This window comes from Mesoplodon densirostris, chromosome 11 (assembly GCF_025265405.1).
Source record: "Mesoplodon densirostris isolate mMesDen1 chromosome 11, mMesDen1 primary haplotype, whole genome shotgun sequence".
Taxonomy (NCBI): Eukaryota; Metazoa; Chordata; class Mammalia; order Artiodactyla; family Ziphiidae; genus Mesoplodon; species Mesoplodon densirostris.
The window spans coordinates 54,319,093-54,343,727 of NC_082671.1; the positions used below are offsets into that span (position 1 = coordinate 54,319,093).

General features: G+C 36.3%; 1 protein-coding gene across 3 annotated transcripts in view; it reads left to right on the forward strand.

Annotated features, from left to right (window-relative positions):
* The window catches only part of NELL2 (neural EGFL like 2), a 458,505-nt gene that overhangs the window by 399,070 nt on the left and 34,800 nt on the right, over nt 1-24,635 (forward strand). For all 3 annotated transcript variants that reach the window (XM_060111915.1, XM_060111916.1, XM_060111917.1), the window contains one exon: nt 19,720-19,860. In XM_060111915.1, the coding sequence (XP_059967898.1) occupies nt 19,720-19,860 (141 nt within the window). The remainder of the gene's footprint in view (nt 1-19,719; nt 19,861-24,635) is intronic.

A 24,635-nucleotide genomic window follows, 5' to 3' on the forward strand; every position in this document is an offset into this window, starting at 1 on the left:
TCTGGCACCTAGCCATCCTCTCCTCAATCAGTCCCCCACTGATAAAGTAAAGGAAGTGGCAATGACGGATAAATAGTATGTTATCCACCCCCAGGCAGATTTGCTGTTGAACTTGTCTCCTGCTTAGATAGACTGCTCAGAACCCCAATCAAGTTGAATCACACAGCAGGCAAGCCCAAGGAACTCTCTGAATTGGGGAATTGAGTTCATATTTCTTGGCCTCCTGTCACAGCAGCCTCTGCAACCATTAATAAACCAAGTCCGAGATTTATCATTCGTTAATTCTGGGATTCTGATGTCCATCCTTTACTTAGGTGAACTAGGCAGCTGATTCTATTTGTAACACAGTGTCTTTGAAGCCGCTGATGGTGTCGGCTGAGAAACAGTGCTAATGAGCCTTAGGAAAGCCTACTAACATTAATTTTATTGCTTCAATCAATTTTATTGTTAGTAATGTAAGGGATCAAAGATTCATAAACAGTCCTTTCCACCGTAGGAATATAAACTCAAATAGAGGGTTGTTGGTGGTAAGACACACATCAAAATAGCTATAAAGCAAGTCAGTTATGTTAGGAGACATATGATGAACCAGCAAGTGCTGTAAGTACTCAGGGGGAAAACAGATTCCATCTCAGACTGGGCCTGCCCTTCTAACCCTTTCAAGATTCTATTTCCCACAACGAGATTCTTTGATATCCAAACAGGGTGAGCAGCCTGCTGCCCACCAACCCTTCCCGGGAACCCCAACCAGTGCTGATTGGGCTGCCCTAGTCTACCCAATGCAGTTATCATTGCTTTCAGCACCATCTGGGAAGAACTTCCAGGCAGACAGACCTGCTGAGTTCAGTGAGTATTCAGGGTTGTAGTGCTCCTACCTCTGTCACCTGGTTTCCCCATTCTGCAAAGGAAGCTTCCCAGCCTGTGTTCCCGTGTGCCTTTGCAAAATTTCTGTTTCTTAATGTGAGGCTAAAATACTGCGTTCCTGTTAATTACTGCTACACTTGAGTTCCCAAACTCACACAGTGTCCCTTTACACCAACTCCCCCTCTCTATCTCCCCCAGTTTCTGTAATTGATTTTCTTATTTTTATTGCTAATTTTGGCTCCTTTTCTAAGGACAGTTTGTTCACTTGAGTACTTGGAAGTTGTTCAGTCATCAACAGTTAGGCACCAGTAAAAAATTAAAAACCAATTTCTGATTATTGTTATCATATATGTGCATCAAGCTGAGAACACATATTCCTTTTTATTACATATTTTAATAGTTTTATTGAGTTAAAATCAACAGACGATAAACTACACATATAGAAAGGTGATGTTTTGATATATAGCATACACCTGTGAAACCATCACCCCAATCAGAATTGTCAACATATCCATCACCCCCCAGATTTTCCTTTGCAAAAAATGTGCCCCTTTGTAACGCCTCCCCCTTCCCCAGGGAGCTACTGATTTTCTTTCTATCACTGTATGTTACTTTACATTTCCTAGAATTTTATGGAAATGGAATTCTACAGTGTGTGCTATACCATTTCTTTATTCTATATTTGATTTATTCATCTTTATTATTAGTTGACAGGGCATCCAGGCTGGTGAGAGAGGCATATGAAGAGTGATACTTTAACATACTGTCGCTCAATTCAGAATTTTCAAATGTGCAGTTCTTCTAAAATTTCTATCATCAGAATGTTACATTATTTTATAGCTTAAGTGTGGCGTCCTTCCTGAAAATTATCTATGATAATATAGTAACATGCCTTTAGCAACTACCACATAAGGTAATTTCCTACATGTAGTACATGATATCTGTAATCTGAAGTCTGTCCTGTTACATTAGTACCTCTACCATATTAGAGTCTAATTAAGCCATAAAATATTTTGCACATGGCCAAATCATATTTGGGTGGAGGTAGTATATGTAAATTAGCTAAGATAGGCATTAGGTTCCAGAAGAAAACAGCTCTGGGGTGTGTGTGTGTGTAATAATGTGCGAGTGTGTACATTAGTATGTGTATAGAAATCAGCCTTCTCATTAGTTTGGAACACTTAACCACTTTTTTTTTCACAGTGTTCAATTCATTGTCCTGCACTTTATGATTTACCGACTAAAACAAGCTACTTATTTTAAGTATTCCCAATGTGTATGTAAATCACTATATATTTGGATTTTTTATCCTTTACACTTAGTTGAATTGTTGCTTCATTTTTTAAAGATTTTTTTTTTGAGAAGAAGGAAGAACATTTTATATATTTGCTGAGGGAGCAATTCTCAAGTGTATTTAATAGGGTTCCCTGGCTGTGGATATGAAGCCAAACAACAGTCTAAAACTAGCAGTTATTCTCTTAGAAATCTGCCTTCTTAGGGTCAAAGGATATGTTAGGTCTTGAATCAACCTGGGAAATAGATAGAGGTGAAGAGACTCATTTATAGGAAATGTTCACCTTTAACTATCCCTCCATGGCCCAATTGAAATAGGGAGATAAATAGAGTAGATAATAGAAGCTGACCAAATGAAGGCTCAACAATGAGAATCTCAAATTATGTCATATCGTATGGCACATTTGGGATCCTTGGCCTATGACAAAATTTGAAAGTCACAGCAATAACTTTAAGACACTGAGATAAGAGCAGTATTACTAATTCAAGGATTTAGGATGGTTTCTTCACAATGTAAGTACAATGTAGATGGCTCATTTTTGTTCTTTTTTCATGTTTTCATATAGTCTTAACATCATATGCCAAAAATCAATTTGTAAATGTCTTCCTTGTGGAGAATTCTGTATAATCTGAAGAGAGCTAGTTGTAGTAATAATAATAACTATTGGTAGAAGTCTTTTTTTTTTTAACTAGGAAAAGGCAATAATCACATGTAAAATTTTAGAATAATTAGCTTCACTGTAAGAGACCCTATAATCGAAGTTTTCTTTGAAATGCCAAAAACACAGTCAAGCTGAGTAGAGAGAGAGTTTGGTTCAATCAGTCAGAAAAAAAAGTTACTATTTTGAAGAAAATATGTAGAGACTTTTTAGAAACCCCTCTAGGATATAATTATAGGACTTTAATTTCTGGATCATCTTTAAAGAGGACAAGCTGTAAGGGGTATAATTCATCTACTTCATAATATTGAATCAGTAAGAGACATGGAAAGCAAGTCAAAGTTACCAATTAATCCTTTGTTAACATTAATCTTTTGGAAAATTTTGTGTTTACTGTATCTAAAAATGCTGTCAAAATTACATGCAGTAAGAAAAGCACCTAGATAATCTAACTAAGTGATCTCAAGGTAATTTTTTTTAAATTGCATAACTGCATTCCAGATGTCACCGCCGATACTGTATTAGCAGTAATATCCCGAGGCTGTGCACTGTGAATCCCTATTATTGGCAATCAGACCAGTCATTTTCTGGGATCATTCTCTTCAGAGTATACCTGGAGGTGCTTACATGTATGACCCGTGTTTCCCTGGGCACCTCCAGTTTGTGTGTCCAGGGTAATTTCACTGATTTTGAAGGAATTCCTGTAGACAGTGTTACAGAGGGGTGCTTTGTCTTATGAATAATCAAAACTTACCTCACAGTCACTGTGAGGTTCTCCACTCCAAGTTGGGCACCAGGTCCTATCTATGCTACCCTCAGATGGTCTTCTGGATCCTTCCCCAGACCTAGCATCATCTCCTCATTAAATTCTTTCCTATTTTTCCAAACACCCTTAACCAATCTTTGAATCTTTGAATTTTCCAGCCTTTGCTGCTGTTTACAAAGTAGATAGCTCAGTGTCCTCTGTATGAACTGGGGATGGGTCCTGGAGGAGGGAGGAAGGACCCTTAGGAGAGAAGGCCATTCATAGCACAGAGGGAAAGCTGAGTAAACAGGAAGCACACCTATTAGTACATCAGGTGATACTCCTGCTGCACAGATCTGTCTTTCTTACTACCTTAGGAGCTTCTCAAAGTCAAGTCCCATACTCTTTTTACTCCTGTATCCTCAAGGTCTGCTAAATAGTAGGTTCTCAGGCAAATCTGTTACATGAATGAATAAAATTAATATAAATGTGGACATACAAGTCTTATGTATATTACATATGCTTCTAGAAAAAATAATATCTATATTCAAGGGAAAATAAATCATAAAGCAGGGCACATGACAAACATTACTCAGATTTCCTATGCATGTGAGCTAGAAAGATAGATTTCAGATAGTTTATATAGAGTATAGTATTGAATTAGAGTGCTATTAGCAATAACAAATAAGAGTCCAAATACATTATGACTTAATCATAATAGAAGTTTATTTCTCAAGTAACTGTCCAAAGTAAGTGTTTCTTATTGGTAGGAAGTTTAGGGAACAAGACTCCTTCTCTCTTTTGCTTCCTCTCCTACCCCTCCTTTCCTGTTTCTGGGGACCTCGTTAACTGTATCCAGCCAGCAGAAGGGAAAGAAAGAGGATAGAGGGCGGCACATTTGTTTCCTAAAAGCCTTGGCTACTCCTCTTCCATTGGCTGAAACTCAGGTAGTCCAGCTGTGTGCCAAGGAAGAAGAAGAAACAGATTTCTGAGATCTGCTAGCAATCTGCCACAGTAAGCATACTATAACTACTTCTTGCCAGGAATTTCTCTTATTAGTAGGTACTATGACTCTATGTTCTTCAAGATAACAAGAGATTAAATATGTGGGTAGAAAAATTTACAGCCTATGAGGTAGAATTCATCAATTTATTTTCCCTGCCTGTGTAATAAATTTCACTTTTTTAGTTAAGTGAATTTCTTTTGTTCTCTAGGCACAAGAGATATTAGAGTGGAAAGAATTCCAGAGGCTATCTTCATAGTTCAGGGTGAACATGCCACCAGAGCATTAATGAAGGTGAATTAGCAGAGGGTTTTCCTGTTTTTTTAATGATCTGCCCTAGGAAATTAGAAGCATAGACTGCTGAGTTTTATAGTTTGCAATTACAGCTATTTTTTATTCGTCATATTTGAAATAGTTCCAGTTAAAATGTAAACAAATTTACTATTTATTATTTGGCTTTACAGTCCCAAATTTAAATTTCAGAGCGGTTATTGTTAGTGTAGTTCTTAAATAAAGTGTTGGTTAATTGAAAATAAAATGACAGTCCTCAGTATATATGAACTTCTTTAAACCATGTTTAAAAAACTTGGGCAGCTTACTCTTTTAAGTCAGCCTCACTGATATTTTTTTCCTTGATTTTTTTTTTGTTTTTTGTTTGTTTGTTTGTTTGTTTGCGGCACGCGGGCCTCTCACTGTTGTGGCCTCTCCCGTTGCGGAGCACAGGCTCCGGACACGCAGGCTCAGTGGCCATGGCTCACAGGCCCAGCCACTCAGCAGCATGTGGGATCTTCCCAGACCGGGTCACGAACCCGTGTCCCCTGCATCGCAGGCGGACTCTCAACCACTGCGCCACCAGGGAAGCCCTTTTCTTTGATTTTAAAGTCCCAAATCCTTCTTGTTTTTGGTTTACTCACTGTGAGCCAAAGTTTAAAAGAGCAGCACTTAAGCTGTGCTCTTAAATTCACTACAGAATTATTTCCTTTGAAGAAATATAATGGCTTAAATAAGTTCATTTCATTAATTGTCTTTCAAATGCTTTCAAACACTCATATGTCAATCCAGGTGCCTCCTACTCAGGACTCAGTCCTGTTTGTTAAGGATGAATTCATCAGAATTCAACAGATATTTACTGAGACCCAAGGTACACCAGACGTACCTTAGAAACAGAAGACTCAAAGATGAATAATGTAAAATTCAGACCCTCCGAGAGCTCTCATTTAGAAACAACCTGTGTCCATCAATGGATGAATCAATAAAGAAGATGTGGTATATATACAGTGGAATATTATTCAGTCATAAGAAAGAAGGAAATCCTGCCGTTGGTGACAATGGATGGACCTTGAGAGCATTATGCTAAGTGAAATAAGTCAGACAGAAAAGGACAGTACTGTATGATGTCACTTACATGTAGAATCTAAAAAAGCCAAACTCACAGAGGCAGAGAGTAGAATGGTGGTTACCCAAGCGGGCCTGAGGGTTGGGAGAAATGGGGACATGTTGGTCAAAGAGTACAAACTTCCAGCTAGAAGATGAATAAGTTCTGGGGATCTAATGCACAGAGTTTTGATTATAGTTAACAGTACTGTGTTATATACTTGACAGTTGCTAAGAGAGTAAATCTCACATGTTCTCACCACAAAAAAAGAAATGGTAATTATGTGACATGATGGAGATGTTAGCTGAGCAATGGTGGTAATCATTTTGCGGCATATAAGTGTACCAAATCTACATGGTACACTTGTAAGTTATTAAACTTACACAGTATTATATGCAAATTATATTTCTATAAACCTGGAGGGAAAAAAGTCTAATGGCTCTAAGCCAACTGTGGTAAACTCAACAACAAGTGCAGCAGGAGAACTCGAACCCAGAGACTTTACAGTGGTGTCCTGTATACATAAGACCTGAGAAGAGCCTTGCAAATATGATTTTGATGAGTCCAAGGAAGAGAATGTGTATTCTAGGAAAAAGGAACCTTGCAGGCAAACGCATGGAGATGGAAGAGTCCAGTTCATGTGCAAGGAAGGGGAGGGCCAGTATGAGTCTTGGACCACGGGATCTGTGGAAGGGTAACATGGGAGATGAGAATAGATGGCCTTGACCATCTTCTTGAGACATTAATTTACAACGGTGCATAGGAGCTACTCTTCTAATCCATCCTAGTTTTATTTATAAACTCCATATCCTCTCTGTAAATCTTTTTAAATTCTAAAAGCAATGTATATTTAATTTCTTAAATTTGTATTGAAATATAGTTGCTGTATAAAATTATATAAGATACAATATTATATAAGATAACAATCTTTTTAAATTATAAAAGCAATGTATATTAATCTGACAAGATTTATAAAATGAACAAATACACAAAATAAAAATAATCTGTAATATCACCAGCTGAAGATGACTGCTTCTTCAAAATGAAATACATGTTTACATACTGGAGTAATACTTTCTTCATAATTTTAATCCTGCTTTTTTACATGACATTTATCATAAGTGCTTTTACATGTCATTAATAATTTTCAGAAGAATATACACTACTATGTATAAAATAGATAACTAATGAGAACCCACTGTATAGCACAGGGAACTCTACTCAGTGCCCTGTGGTGACCTAAATGGGAAGGAAATCTAAAAAAGAGGGGATATATGTATACATATAGTTGATTCACTTTGCTGTACAGCAGAAACTTAACACAACATTGTAAAGCAACTATACCCCACTAACAAAAAAAAAAAAGAAACATCATTTTAGTAAACTGTATGGCATTCCATTTTATGAATGTGCCATAATTTATTTAATCACTCCCTCATCACTGTACATTTAGATCCTTATCTTTGCTCTAGCAGCTTAATGCTGAGATAGTGTAGATAAAACTAGACTTCCCGTTGCTTCTGTTGTTGACTGATGCACTGAAACCACTAGAAGGGCAAACCTTGCCAGACCACTTTGGATGGATCTTGCCTCTGAGCAGCAGGGTGAACTCCTGGGAAACACACATGTGCTTCCATAGAAAACTACAAGTAGTTGTGACAGCTTTGCTCATATAGGGATTGTTTTTCCTTTGGGTCCCTTCATATCATTTCTCCAGTCACTATTTGAATATTTTTTTAAAGTTTGGGTGTGTGTATGTAAACAGTAGTGTAATGGTATTTTATTTCCAGATAAAATAGCTGACACTTAGTAGCCGGGCAACTGTCGGTTATCTTCCCTCTCCTAGTCCCTTCTTTATATCAGATAATCAGAAAAATGTTGTCTAAAGGGTTTTTTTCCTTTTTACAATACATTACTCAAGTACAGAATTAGGCCGAATCTGTTAGCTCAAGCACTCAAGATTGGAAACCCTTTGAGGTATGATTTGGTGTTGCCTTAGTGATCAAGTCTAATTGCACAGCAGATCTGATTGATCAGGAAGAAATAGGTTGTTAAAGCAAAAAATATGATCATTCTGGAAGAAGTTTGATTAAGTGACCTCATATTGACAGGACCAAGCAGTGACCATCAGCCTGTGTGGTTAAGAGGTTTGGGAGCACCATAAAAGAGCAAACCTGTCTTTAAGAAACCCATAGTCTGTTTCGCTTAATTGTAATTGGAAGGAGTTATTGGTTTGCTCAATCGCTTTCTTTTTGGTATTTTTCCCCTTCAATTAACTAAGTGGGAGAGCTGTGTTGTTTCATTACTGGCTGAGAAGCCTGTATCAGCTAATGGGTGTTTTAGCAGAGATGGAAGCAGTGGTTATAATAAAATGGTCTGAAAGTAGATAGTCTGTCAGAGATCTGACACTTACTCAAAGCCGACAGAGGCCATTCATTGGTACATTTCTTGCTTGGCACCCACTGAAAGCTCTATCTGATGACTTCTCATTCAGATATGTATGGAAACTGTAGTATTCCATTTCTTTTTTTATTGTCATCAGTGAGCTCATTTTGCTCAAAGCAGTATTTCTCCTGATATAAGTTTGTGAGTTAGCTCACAAATAAATACGGAGTAGCTATTTTGACTGTCATCTTACCATTCCTGACCTGCCATTCAAAGCTTGTTTTCCTGAATAACCAGTAAGTGAGCTCATCAAAATGCAAAAAGCCTTTTATAGTGCTATATTAATCTAGAAAGCTTGCATTAAATTATTACACACAGGCACTTTAGCCATCTTATTCTTGCTGGATAGTTTGAGGAAATCAGCTTCTTTTTTCTCCTTACTGAAATAATCTCAATATCAAGTAGGCGATCTAATCCTTGCTATTAGAAAGTGGCTCAGGGAAGCATAGGAATTAAGAGTTTCCTGGTTTTACCCTTATTAAAACCAGTCTACTTATTATTACAGAGCCAGCAGGTGCTTCACATCATATTATCTTGGGAGCCTAACCATAATACCATCTAATGTACAAAAAAAGCATGCCAATTTTAAAAGTAGGTAATTGATTACAATGTAATAAATGAATAATTGTTTTAAGTAATTTTCTAGTATTTGCAGGAATAAATTTGGAAATTTTTGTTCAGCCATGTTTTACTCCAGTGGCCTAGTTTTCAGTGATCAGAGTTTCAGAGTGAGGTCATGTCTCTTTCCTGAATTCACATATTTCTTCACCTGTACTATTCCTACAGGCCTCATATCTACCTTGCATCTGAGGTACTTGTGCTGATGCTACATTTTTTATTAGACTGTGCACTCTTGAATACACCACTGTAATGACTAGTGTGTTTTCCATGTGAGACATTTGATATGTACTTGAATGAATGAGTAAAAGTATTCTAAGTCTCATATCCTACACATTAAGCTAGTCTACCTTGTAAAAGGGATATTGTAATGGCAAAGATTTTTAGTTTTTAAGGAGTTTCCAGAATTCCATTTTATTAAACGCTTTGTTCAACTTGTTGCTCATACATCAGAGGGAGTTTCAATTCTCTGTTAAACCAGAAGTATTTATTCTTAAATTTACAACAAGAGGCCATTGGAAAAAGTCCTTGGCATTTTTGACAGTCCTTTCTTCTCCCGCGAGGTTCTCTTCTCCCTTGGTTCCTGTGGTTGCACTTGTGATCTTCCCACCTTGATGCTAACAATTCCTCCTACAGTTCCTCTGCCTTTTCTTTCCCTCCATTTTCCCCCAAGGACTGTCCTTGGCTCTTTCCTGTCTCTTTGTTATCTCAACTTTAGTAGTTTCATCCCCCTGTTCCAATTTCAGAAGCATCTTGTAATATCAGTTCTGATTATATTATCCGCATGTTTCTGGTTCTGATATCTTTTTCCAGAGCTTCTGGCTCATCTTTCTTTTCATCTAGATATCACTACTAGCCAGTTGCTATCATATTATACTCAACACTTTAAAAATGAGGCTTCTGAATGTTTTCTAAAAATATTTTTATGTATATGAAAGAAATTAGACACATTTAAAAAATCAAAAACAGAAGAACTTGGAATGAAAAGCAATAGTCCCCTGACTCACTTCCTGCTTACCTACTATCAGCTTTTCTAAAAGGAGTTCCTCACCTGAACTACAAACCAGAAAATGACCCGAGCAACTTATTTTTCAGATCTCCCAAGGATGGTACATGACTAGTACCATACCAGATACACAGGAGAGAAGTTCATTCATGATATACTCAGGATGCCTTAGGGCATTAGAACTTATTTCTCTTGTGAAAGTCCAGTTGAGACAAGGTACTAGAGGGGACCACTTTCCGGGGGGACCACTTTCCCATTCTAATATTTTATACCATGCTTTCTTTAACTGGTCAGTTTTAGACGTTACCAGTAGACTTTTTCTATGATAGATGATGATTTACCTTCCTTATACCACCACCCTTCCATATTCCCTTTTCTAATGTAAGTTACCTTTTTAGCCTTCACCAGTATATGTGTTCACCTTCATTTCTTGTTTTATCTACTATACATAGTTTTCCTTGCTTCCCTATTTCCAAATAGAGTTATGTTCTGAGTTCTTAGTGGACATGAAGTTTTGGGGAACAGTATTCGACCCACTACAGGTAGTTTTCAGTGTATTGATGGAGTTTGAGTATTTAAAGCCCTAGTATTAGATGAAATCATTAAGAAGTTAGTAGATGGAAAAGAAAATATCTGAATATAGATCCCTAGGGAACTCAAACTTTTGGAGATTGAGAAGATAAGACCTGAGAAGAAGACCAAGATATAGGGGCAATGAGGTGAAAGAACTAAGACAGTGGTATATCCCTGCAACATGGAGAGTTTTAGGAGAGAGTGGTGAACTACTGGTAGGTGTTTTGTTACATGGATTTAGTCCTTTATTTTATTGCACTACATCATCAGTAAAATCTTTTAAAAATAGTAAATGGCACAAAAACTTTCTAAGAAATTATATATCTTAAAATATCTTTATCCAGCTTCTTCAGGTATTTGAAAGTTTTGTCAAGTATAGAAATCTAGGGTCAAAATCATTGCTTTGCTGTCTTACAACAAACAGTGAGAAATGTGATGCTAGACAGATTCTTATCCCTTTATGTGTAACCTTTAGGTTGCACATAAGGGTTATTTCCCTCTGGAAGATTTGTATGTTGCACTTCCTGTGAAATTTCACAATGTGCATTTAGATGTGAATCTGTTTCATTCATCTGAGGTACTGTTGTATATGGGGTAAGGGTTTGACCTCTATAGCTAGAGTATCTGGATTCAAATCCTAGTTTTGCCCTGCAATAATCTTGAGAAAATTACTTTAACTCCCAGTATCTAAGTTTCTTTCTCTTTAAAATTGAGAGAGTGGGGCTTCCCTGGTGGCACAGTGGTTGAGAGTCCGCCTGCTGATGCAGGGGACACGGGTTCGTGCCCCAGTCCAGGAAGATCCCACATGCCGCGGAGTGGCTAGGCCCGTGAACCATGGCCACTGAGCCTGCGCGTCCGGAGCCTGTGCTCCGCAACAGGAGAGGCCACAACAGTGAGAGGCCCGCATACCGCAAAAAAATATAAAAAAATTAAAAAAAATAAATTGAGAGAGTGCTAAAATTTCCTACCTCATGGGACTGCTGTCTGCACTATATGAGTAAATACAGGTAAATTGCAAAGAACAGTGGCTGCCATATAGTCAGTCATCAGTAAGTATTGGCTATCATTTCATTATTCATTATTTGGAGAACTTGATGGGGCCTTTTAATCTGAAGACTAAAGTCCTGTGAAAAGTTCTTCAATTATTATTGTTATTATTTAAGATAGTTTCTTCACTTTGATTTTTCTCTTTTCTTGGTATGAAATTTGTCTTTAATCATAAGCTGTATGTACCATTTGAGTTGGTACATTTTGATTGTTGGTTGGTACAAAAGCTGTTTGATTTTTTTCCTATCATATTTTTCTTCTATTTTCTATATTTTACTCTTTTAGAAAGACTACTTCGACTTGATCTTCCAAGTATTATATTGCATTTTTGAAAAATTTCAGCTATCATATTTTTAATTTCTAAGAGCTCCTTATTCTCTGAATATTCCTTTTTATAGCACTGTGTGCTTTTCTTATGAATGAAATATTCTTTCAAATCTATTAGAAGGTATTAATTAGAAATATTTTAAGCCTGTGCATTATCTCTATTTCCTTCAGGGTTAGTTTTTATGATGGTATATCTTGGTTATTCTGTTAAATGTTATAGTCTTTTGTCAAGTATTTGTTTCTCCTTGATCTCACATTAATGTTTAAGAGTGAATTAAACATTGACCTTTGATATGAAGGTAAGGTTTGTTGACTGGCAGACTTACATTGGGTGAGCTAAAAAGGTGCCACTTTTTACACTTTGAACTCTAAACACTGAAATGCAGGGGACTTTGTTACAAAGGATAACTCCTACATTAGCTACTTAGTTTCCTTCAGATATTTTATTTATTTATTTTCTTTACAGAAGAACCATCCATTCTAGCTTTGGGGGTAATTGCTTTCTTTCAGCTGTCTGCTCAAGATGGGAGGAGGTGGTTGTGTTGATTGTTCATCAGTAGACCTTTAACTAACCCAGAAATTCATTGAATTTTCTTCTCCACTGGTGGTGTTTTACCTTTTATCTTTGTTTACACTTTTCTTTGTCCCTTTAATGTAATGCTTATAAGATGGGAGGAAGAAGAGATTTAACAAAGTTTTTAATCTTTCATCTTTAATCAGAAGTTTGGATGTAATCTTTTTGTTAAAAAATTAATAATATATGTTATATATATTAAATATATAATTACATTTACATTGTATTTCATGTATATATATATATATAATGTACACATTTTCTGTACCAATTCTACTCCATTTAATATTATAGTCAAGTTTTTGACATAAATATTTGAAGTAGGATAAGAAAGGGTCACCTTATCATCTTGTTATTGCATCTTAGTGAATGCTTTCAAGCTGCCACCACTGCCTTAATTCCCCCTGACCTAGCAGGACTCAAAAGGTGGCATGCTGAGGTTGCCACTTAGTTACCTGATATTACAAACAGATCATTCATTCACTCAGTAAATGTCTCTAACCATGTGTCTGGTTCTTTGCTAGATGTTAGAGAAAAAAAGAAAAACATACAGGCATAGTCACTGCCCATATTTATACAAATTATTTGTAAACTGTTTTGATATTAAGGAAAATTGGGGGTGAAAGCAATATTTTATAGCTTGATTGTGGTAGTGTTTATGTGTCAAAATTCATGAAATTGTTGGTGATTTTTTTGCATATAAATTTTACCTCAGTACAGTTGGTTTCAGGTCTGAGGAGATAATATGTATAACATGATGACTGTAGTTGATTATACTGTATTGTATAATAGAAATTTATTAAAAGAGTAGAACTTCAATGTTCTCACCAAAAGAAAAAAAAAAGGTAAATCTGTGAGGTGATGGATGTGTTAATTAACTCAATGGGACAATGGGGGAATCCTTTCACAATTTATACATATATCAAATCATCATATTGTAGTCTTTAAATATCTTACAATTTTATTTGTCAATTATACCTTAATAAAGCTGGAGAAAAATAATGTTGGTTTCAATAAAAAGGAAGACAAATAGGAATAAGCCCAGGCAAACTATATAGAAGGTGTCCTTTCAGAAATCTATAAAGACCATAAAAGCTATAAAAATTATTAGAGAAAGAGGAAATACATCATGTGTGTGGATGAAAAGATTCAATAATGTAAAGATGTCACTTCTTCCCAAATCAATCTATAGAATCAATTCAGACTTCCCCTCCCCCCGTTTTTGGTTTTGTTTGGGGGTTTTTGTGAGAAATTTCAAACTGATAGAAAACCCAAAGAATCAAGATACTTTTGAAAGGTGGGCAAAAAGATGAGGAGTAGCTATTCTGAGCCAGGCACTGCTTCTCCTGTGATGCCACGTATAGTTAATGGCAGTAGTTAAGAGCGAACTATTAAGAAATAGAGAGTATTACTTCTATTTCAAAAACAGAAAACCCAGAGAAGTTTAGTAAAATAACTCAAAGTTACACAGCTGACAAGCGACAGAGCTGGAATTCACTCACATTAAGATATATACTGATTAGTTATAAAGCAGAAACTAACACACCATTGTAAAGTAATTATACTCCAATAAAGATGTTTAAAAAAAAAGATATATACTGAGACATTTCAAAGTATAGGCTGTTTCTGGTTGGCCAAGTGTTGGTCTTCAGAGGCAGCCTGTGGTGAGAGAAAGAGCACTGGACTTGGAGTTGGAAGAGTTCTGGTCCATGGTGTGACCTTGAGCAATGCCTTTGCTCTCACCGCTTCTTTGTCTGTGACATAGGGATAAGAATAACTCACATAGCTGCTGTGAGGACTAAATGACATGCTGAAGAAATTATATTATGCTTTTTTAAAGAGTTGTCATTAACTTCCTAATTATGAACTATAAAGTAGTGAAAATAATTTTCACTAAATCTCCAATGTTATTATCCAACTTGTGAAGAGGATTTTAGGATTTTCAAATTTTATTTACATATATTGTCATTTTACTTTCAAAAAGTTCACATGAGAAAATCAGTCTTTTTATGAAATTTTGGATATTTTATACCCAAGTCTGGAATAGTTGTAAAAAACAATATAATGCTCAAAAGAGTTTGCTTTCATTGAGCACTCACATCTAAATGTTGAAAGCAGACTCCCCAGAAGCTCAACAAAAGACAGAGGGAAATGACCTTGTGATTTAAAAAAAAAATGCTGTGGATAATCTAGAAAGCAAATAATCCACATGTGGGTAATCAAGAGTTGATTAATTGTTTTGAGGATGTTTAATTTCCTACTGTTTATCAATATAATTTAACTACCAGTGCCTAGGATAGTGATATAAATAGTCCAAGTACTATTTTTTTATGAGAAATTGTCAGGTTTTTATTAATAATAAACACTTTGAAACACAGTACTCTCATGATTTGACTTTGCCATTAAAAGTACCATGCTCATTTTAAAAAAATTGTATTTTCTTTTCTTTTGAATAGGGTAGCAGGTTAAACTAATGATTAGGGTCTGTTTTAGGTATGGATGGTTCTAGATATTTACACACTTTTTATTATTCTTAGTTATGTTGTTATGATAGAAATAACTGTTACTATGCATGAGAAAGGGTTTATCATTCAAGTGTCTCATTTTATAACTACACTTAATTTTACAAAGAAATAATTTGTCATTTTCCAAAGTGATCCATTAAATGCTGATGTCAAAAGCCATTTTTGTTTGGCCTCCTCTGAAGCCAGTGGTCTGTGACATTGTAGGAGGTATGCAGTCTTGTGTCACCACACTTGAGGGAGGCAAAGTAAACAAGATACTGACATATGTGAGCTTTTTTTTATTCATACATTTTCCTTTCTTGTTTTCTGCTTGTTGGTTTGTTTTTAATGATTACCTCAAAACATATGTACTTTCTAGAAAATCTATCGCCACAGTGCCTTCCACTTCCATTTTCTAAGTTGATTTTGATCTCTAGAGTATGACTGCTATTCGTGACTGCTGTTGGATGGCTAAATATCTTTTGGATTTTAGATTCTCTGTGCTCTGGGACAGCATCTCAATATCATCACTAGCTGACTGTTCTAAATGTAGCTAGTGAAAAAGTTCTAATTGTCCCTAAGGAACTAGTTCCTTTCTAAGACAGAATATATAATGAAATCACAGTTTTTCATAAAATTTATTTTTAGTTTTTTATATAATGTACCTACAGAGTATAAAATTAAGGTCCTTATAATTAAGACTAAATCATATGAGCTGATACATCCTGTACTAACCTTTTAGAATACTGTAATTCCGTTTGGAAAGTAATTTGTTCAAACTTGGTAGTTCTTATATGGAATAAAATAATAACATTTCCCCCTCCTAGGTCTACTGTTCTCTGTGTTTCTAACTCAATTAGATAATATAAAGTTTGGTTTTAACTGACCTAAAGAAAGTACCAAAGAAATAAGTCATTTGATTTTTTTTTACTACTTTCTGTTATTATATGATATGTAAAGCACAATATGTGCATATCTGAAATTGCACACAAAATGTGTGCATTTATATGTTCTAACTCATAGTAATATCTACATTTGTGTATAGATAAAATATACTTAATTCTTAAATTGTGGATCAGATTTCAATTCTTATTAATGATTACTGAGTAACTAAAGATACCATCAGATAGCTTACAGATAAGGCTGCTTGTTTCATCTTTAACTTTTTTTTTTTTTTTTTTTGCGTTACGCGGGCCTCTCACTGTTGTGGCCTCTCCCACTGCGGAGCACAGGCTCCGGACGCGCAGGCTCAGCGGCCATGGCTCACGGGCCCAGCCGCTCCGCGGCATGTGGGATCTTCCCAGACTGGGGCACAAACCCGTGTCCCCTGCATCGGCAGGGGGACTCTCAACCACTGCGCCACCAGGGAAGCCCCTCACCTTTCACTTTAATTAGAACCATGAGCCAAACAAACATACCTTCTGGTGGAAAATGCATACTTTGGCAATTCAAGCACACTCTCATTTTCTACCGACTTTCACCAAAGTAGAAAAGTTTTCATAAACAAATCAAAATTAGCAGGAACATGAAAGTGTAAAATAAAGCAATGTATATTATCTGGGTAGTTTTACTTTGCTATCCTAAATGGTAGCAAGTATATAATTTGAGCCATGACATATGTATACTTATACTATATTTTATAAGTTGAGTCATATTTTAAATGAATTAAGACATTTCACTACCTAATGAACTACTCAGTAAATCCTTCTGAGATATGAATTATTGCTCCATACTGTATCTTAGTGTTTTCAAAACTCCAGTCATTCATATGCCACCTTAATAGGTTTTGTCATATTCATATGCTGTTTATACCAATATCTACTTACTGTTGTTTCTGTAATCCCTCTCACTTTTTAAATTTAAATACAATTTCACTACTGTACTATTAGTATCACTTGCTATAAATAGAAATAATTCAGAAATATACAAATGTAGCTATTAAAATAAAGTATTTGCCTGTTATCACCTAAATACCATACCAGTGGTGGCAGATATATAACATGCTGGGAAACACTGTCCTGCATGATTGTAAATTCAGATTTTCATAAATTTAATTTTCTTAAAACAAAACACACTTTAGATAGATAGTAAACCCAGCAAGGGCAGAAATTACTTCTGCTTTATGTATCCTTGTTTCCCCAGCACTTAATACTTGGCATATAACAGGTATTCAATAAGTATTGAATGATAAGTTAATGAGTGACATATATATTTGCATATCTATCCTCTAATATGCTACTTAGTATTAATAGTCAAATAATGATACTCAGATTGTATAGGAAAATACATTATGGCCAGCACATTTTCAATCCCCAGTCTTCAGGGAATATGCACTAATATACTGTGTAACATTTCTATTAAACTTTAATGGATATAGATCAAGGAAGGTTGCTATAATATAAACAAAGAGAAGTGGAGATGAAGCAGTATAGGAGTGGGCCTGGTGATTAGAAAGAGTGACAAGAGAAAATGAGTGAGGAGTAAATATTGAAAGATACATCTGTGTCATGTGACCTGAGGTAGCCCTTGTGTTGCAGCAAGAAAAAATAACTAAATTAAAGGGTAAATAAGAGATGTGAAAGTTGCTTCAGTGGATAAGGCTCTGTTCTATTAATATTTACTTCCAAATCACCAGCGCTAATGACCAAATTATTCTAAAATTAGGTACTCTAAACATCCCTCTCCTGACCTTCTTCCAATAAACTCATTTCTAATGCTTAAATTCCAACCTATTTTCTTTTGTCCATGCACTTAAGAAATGACATAACCAACTTCCTGCATCTTTTGGGTTAGAAGAAAAGACCATATAAAGCTGAAATGAGCATAGCATTTTAGTCCCATTTGTAAATCATCAGTTAGGGAGGCCCCTGAAGTACAGATAGGCTGTTTCATAAAACGTATGAGGCCTTAGTAAATGGAAGCAATCCACATCAGCTGTGTGTCAGGAAGTCAATGGTTAGCTGATTTGGCCACTAACAATTATTTTGACAATAGGAATTACTAACGGTAAGACACTGACTCTTCAGAAGAGAAACCACAGAGGCAAATCACTCATAGTTCAGAAATAATGTTAAAATTTTGCAATCATATAAAATATTTATTTTGGCTTACTACCTAATCTAAGAGAATGGTTTGTGCCTTGTTTTACTGAAGGAACTCTGGGCTTATCAAGAAGTATATGAGTGATGACTTTTTTTTCTTTTAAAAATCTTACTTATTCAAAAATTTGTCTCTTTAAAAATTGAACATAGTAAAAGAGGAAATTTTAAAAGAAAACGAAAGAAATATATACTTCCAAGAATTTGAAGTTAGATGAGACTAAGAAGGCAGTAGATACTGCTGAGCTGGAGTGGATTGTCTGGGAGGAAAGGACTCTAAAAAGTATCTGGTCTTCCCTTCAATAGGAGGGACTTGTCATGCTGGTCACTGCAGCAGGGAATATGATGCAGGTGTGGAAAACATATAAGAAAAGGCTATTCTACCTTGGCGAGTGGAATCTGCAGTCATGGCAAAGGATTGTCAAGATGGATATTTTTGGCAGCTGTGATGGTATGGTGCCAGCAGATCACTTAGCAAGGTCTGAGGCAACCCCAAAGCACCCAGAAACCCAGAAGGTATTAAGAAGAAGGGGACACTCTGTAAAGCAACTCTAGGAATTACTTTTTCCTCTATGACTGATTAAAGAGCCTTGGATGGACATCAGATGTTCCCATTAATCAACAGACTGAATAAGAAGAATAAAAGGCTCACAAGATTTGGGAATAGTAATAAGCCACTGGAGGAAATATATGAAACTCAAGATACATGCTCTGTTTGTTTAGACAATTTTGCCAATTTCAGCCTACTTGTATGAAGGAGCACACACCAGAAAGTTAGGCATATATGAACTCTTAGGTGACCTTGGTTAAATCCCATAATTTCCTTTTGCCTCATTTTTTTTCATATGTTCAATATGCTGTCTAAATTGCAAGTTTTTTTTGAGGGTTGAATGAAGTAATGATATATGTGAAATACATTAAAAGGTGACATAGATGGGATATATTCTCAAAAATCTGAAGCATGTTGATGCATGAATGCTATTGCCATGTACTGGAGATTATGTTGATAGTAATAAGAGACCCTAAAATTTCAGTGGCTTAAAGCAAAAAGGTTGGTTTCTTGCTCATACTCTATGTCCACCCCAACTAGAGGAGGAACGTGCCCCATATCGTCTTCACTCAGGACTCAGGCTGATCTTCAGAGCTTCTGGAAATCACTGGTCATTGTGATGGGGGAAGGGTATGTGTGAATCACACGCCGCATCTTTAAGGCTCTCTCTGGAAGTGACACATGTCATTCCCTAATTGACTTAAGGAAGTCACACGGCAATCCTAGCTGTGTCCAGAAGAAGAGCTGGAAATATTTGGTGAGCAGCACTAATGACTATCAAAGATGGTTTCTTTCCAGTTTCTACACTTGGATAACTTTTGCAACAGAGAAGCTGTCTAGATGTTTCTCCTATTGCTAATACCACTACATTCTTTCTGTATAGCTTTCAGCAACCAAGTAGACTTTCTTGATGTTATGTTTTCTCAGTTTTAAGGATTTGCTGACACTAAATATTTTAGTAGCCATCTAACAGAATATTTTAGTTTCTTTGAGAGAAAAGCAGCAATTGTATAACATCCCGTTTTCTTTCCCAAATAGACATTGATGAGTGCTCTGATGGCTTTGTTCAGTGTGACAGCCGTGCTAACTGCATCAACCTGCCTGGATGGTACCACTGTGAGTGCAGAGATGGCTACCATGACAATGGGATGTTTTCACCAAGTGGAGAATCGTGTGAAGGTCAGTACAAGGAGAAGACCTAGAGTTTAAAGTCTTAAAATGGAGGAAAATGCAGTGAGATGTAAATAGTAGACATTGATCTAATATTTAAGGTATTGGTGATTTTTGCTGTGTGTTTATACAACAGTGATTAGAAACATATTAAAATCTAACTTTTGCTTGCTAATTATGATAACTGATTTTTAGATAATTAAAACTTTCAGGGCTTCCCTGGTGGCGCAGGGGTTGGGAGTCCGCCTGCTGATGCAGGGGACACGGGTTCGTGCCCCGGTCCGGAAGATCCCACGTGCCGCGGAGCGGCAGGGCCTGTGAGCCATGGCCGCTGAGCCTGTGCATCCGGAGCCTGTGCTCCACAGTGGGAGAGGCCACAGCAGTAAGAGGCCCGCGTACCGCAAAAAAAAAAGAAAAAAACTTACAATAGTAAACCAATTTTCTGTGGACACTTTTAACTGTTGAAGGGTGTTTTAGAATGAATAAACCCATAGTGTCAGGTAAATTTTTTAAATGGCAGCATGTAAAAATCTGACTCAAAAAAGAGCTAGAAAAAAAAAATAGATGAGGAAAGCAGGATAGAGGGAAAATGAGGGTAGAGTAAATACAATGATGATATGGCCAAGGGAAACATAATGCATGCTACTCTGGGCTGTTCCTAATGTATCACTTACCTGGCAAAGTCAGAGATATTTAGTGAATGTTGGATACAGAAGATATGGTCCCGGCTTCACAGAAGATGTCAATCTAATAAGAGTGGAAATTTGAAAAGATTATATTCAATTATTTACCATTAATTTTGACTTATTTTCAGTGAATTGACAACTCTGTTCCCTTATATCCTCTATTAAGGGGCACAATATTTAGGAGGCAGGCAGAGTAAGCAAAGCACAGTGAATAATGGTCAGGGAAACCACCCACACTAAAAGGATTTGGCATAGGATTGGAAAACGAAACAAACCTCAAGAAGTCATTATTTTCTCCATTGGTGTTTACACCTTCATAGAGTAACAGCCTAAGAGAATGATGCAGCTAAAATGACACAGTCAATGAAAGTCTTGGAGAATCTAACTTAGCAGTGCTTGACCCTTAAATGATGAGATGTCTTTTATCCTTGGGCCTCAAGAGGTTTTCACACAGAGAAAAGTGAAACAGACTTGGGTGATAGATGCCAAGGCTCCCAGCGTGCTTTGCCAGCAGCTGCAGAGCTCTGGACCTTGAGCAGAGCGTTCATCTGGATTTTTATGCGGAATGGGAACGCTACTGCCTTACCAGGGGCTAAAACCTGGCATTTGCAGATAACCACTTAGCTGTGGTCTGAAGACTCTACCTGGCACTTGTGAATGTTCCAGAATGTGTACCTCCAGCCCTGTAGAGAATGCCATTCAAGAAGCCTATCAAATCGTGTGATTTTGCCCTTCCCTGATAAAATATTTTGCCTGTTTTCTATAGTATATAATGAGGAAGAAGTCTTCAGTGCTACCTTTTTAAGATTGTCTTTTCTTTTAAGTTACATACATAAAGAATGGATACAAGCTGATTATAAATAATTCAAATCATACAGAAATATATAGAGCAAAGCTGAAAATGCATCTTTATTTCATCTCCCCCTTTTCCCCATCCCTTCCTCTTCTGCTCTAGGGGTAACCTGTGTTTAATTCTGCTTGGTATCCTTTTCTGTGCATCAGAATATAACTAGAAAAAATACATACCTCTGCTGACTATCTTACTTTATATTTGCAACTGCTTTCACTATCTTTTAAATTTATAACCACATGTCTCAAGAGGGCTGTATTAGTTATCTATTGATGTGTTAAAAGTTACCCCCAAAACTTAGAAACTGAAAACAACAAAAGTTATCTCACAACTTCTGTGGGTAAGGAATCTATGCACAGCTTAACTGAATGCCTCTGGTTCAAGGTTTCTAAAGAGGTTACTACCAATCAAGTTGTTGCCCAGGGATGTGGTCTCATCTTGAAGACTTGTCTGGGATGGGAGTGGAGAGAATGAAGGTCACTCATGTGGCTATTGGCAGGCCTTGTTTCCTTAACACATAAGCTACTCCACAGGGCTGGGGGCTGGCTTCCCCTAGAATAAGCAGGTGCCCAAGATGGCAGCCACAGTCTTTCCATAACTGAATCTCAGATGTGACATTTCATCACTTCTCCCATAGTCTATTTGTTAGAAGCCAGTCAGTAAGTCCAAGGGGAAAGGATTACACAAGCGTGTGAATATTAAGTGGTGAGGATCGTTGGGGGCCATCTTGTAAGCTACCTTCTCTGAGGACCATCGACATCACCCAGTATTCCTACTTTATTTCCTTAGTTACTTTCCCCTGCATACCTTCTTCCGTCTCCTCAAATCTTAGATACCACTTTCTTTCTCTTCTTTCTCTGTCTATAACTCTTCTTATTTAACTGAGAAAAAAGAAGTACTTCACTTTTCCACCAGACATATGGTATGATATACAGTAAAGATGTAGCGGTCAGGAAAAAATGACAAAACATAATTAGTGCATTCATTAGTGTCCAAAAGTAACAAGGAAAATGAAACTAGCCATTAAAATAACACGTGATAAAGATGAATATAGGGAAGTAAAGGATTCTATGAAATGCCTACACAGAAAAGGCTTTTTGAGGAAATTCCATAAATACAGAAGGAATGGGGAAATCTGATTTTTTTAAAAAAGAACCACAGTTCTAGAAAGATGATTCTATTATTATCTTCCAGTATAATTTATAATGATTATCATAAAAATCCACTACTCTTTCAGAAGACAGTGTGCTCTGAAGAATACTTTTAAAAGAACCCACCTATGCTGTATAAAACAAGAGAAAACTAAAGTGCTTCTTTTTAACAACTATCTATTTACTGAAAATTCAGTGATTTGTAGAATTGTAATATTAGTATTTAGAAGGATGCAATTTTAAGAGTGTGATTATATCTGAGCAGGTTCCATTTTTCTGTGCTGGGGGAAAAGAAAAGAAGCATTTCAACGTGGACAAAGCCACAGCAGTGGGTTTACAATTATGCTGAAGTATAATATTCATATTTGAAAATATGAATAAATAACTTTTCACTGTTTCACTACTTTTTAGGCTGTGTAATCTACAAATACATGCTTATAAACTGCATTCATACAAAGCGTAAACTGTTTTGCTCATCCATTTACCTCAGAGGTGTAGACATTTAATCGCCAGATAATGTACAAGGGTACCACTTTCCTTGTCCATATCATCATTCCTAATGTGCCTGAAAATTTGTCTTTCTCTGAGAATAAAGCCCAGTATTTTTTTTCCAGGTAAGAATATTGTATTTTCATGCCCACATTTCCCCTCATTTAAAGCTTTTATTTCTGGATTATCTTTATGCTTGGTGAGGAATTTTTGAACTTGTATGACCTAAAAAAAATGTTTATAGGGTAACATCTTTTGAGTATTATGTCCAAGCCAAATACTATAAATTCTAAACTTAAATCAAGGAAAAGTATGAAAATGAAATGAATCTATTTCAACTCAAGAAGTGGTTACTGAATCTATGCACAGGTACCTTGAGGTACTTTACCAGGTACCTGCTGTGAAAAAATATAAAGGAGGTATGATCACTGCTCTCAGCTTGTAGTCGAGATAAAATATGTACAGTAACAACTGTCATACAAGATAGAATGTAGTAAGTTTTTCAATAGAGGAGAAAGCTGCAAAGTTGAAAATGATGAATACATAAGAAAAGTATGAATTCAGAGCCATAATGAAACAAAGAGAGAAATTATTTCCTGTTGGGATCAAGAAAGGATTGAATATCTAGCATTGTTTCAGGACTTAAATATGATGTGATTATTGGCTCATTGAGATAGGGAAAGAGAGTTCCAGCAAAGGAAGTAGCTTTAAATGCCTTTCTAATAAGTTTGAACTTGAGTCTGAAAGTCTATTTTTGAGAAAGAGAATGATGAAAGTGTATCTCCACCAAATCTATATTTTGGCCCCGTCCTATTTTCTGAATTCCAGACCCACATATCCAGCTGGACAGCTCTACCCGGAAGCCCAGAGGAAAGTGTATTTCAACATGTCAAACTAACTCATGTCTTTGCTCATCCCTGCCACCTATTTCCACTCCCCAGCAAAATCTTGCTCTTCTTTGTATAAATAGCATCAACCAAATTTTCCAAGTGGGAAATCTAATCATTCATGACCCTTCTTTCTCCCTAGTCTTTGAAGCCAACAAATCACTAAGAAGTTGCTTTATCTTTGTTGTTTCTATGTTGGAAGATTTTAGCTTTGTTGTTTCTTTCTATGCATCCCCACGGCTACTATTCAGTACAGCATTATGCCTAAGAGCACAGACTTGGAGCCTGATAGCTTGAGTTCCCATCTGGGCTGTATACCTTACCAGCTGTGTGACCCTGAGAAAGTTATTCAACCTGTCTAGGCCTCAATTTCCTGAGCTATACAATAGAGATAATGATGGTACCTTTCATGGTTGTTGTGAGTCATTATATGAAATGAGTCATTATATGAAAGTACTTAGAATTTGATACATACCAACCACTATATAAGTGTTTCCTTTTATTATATGACCATCTCTTTCCTGGAATACTGAACAGTCTATTAATCAGTCTCCTAGCTTCAATTTCTAATCCATTTAAATCCCTTTTCCACAGTGAAGCCAAAGGACCCTTTCAAAAATGGATATCTGATTTTGATTTTTTTTTGCAATTCCCTAAAATGACATTTTATTGTCTTTAAGATGGGTTCAAATTTCTTACAACATGACTTTTAACTGATCCC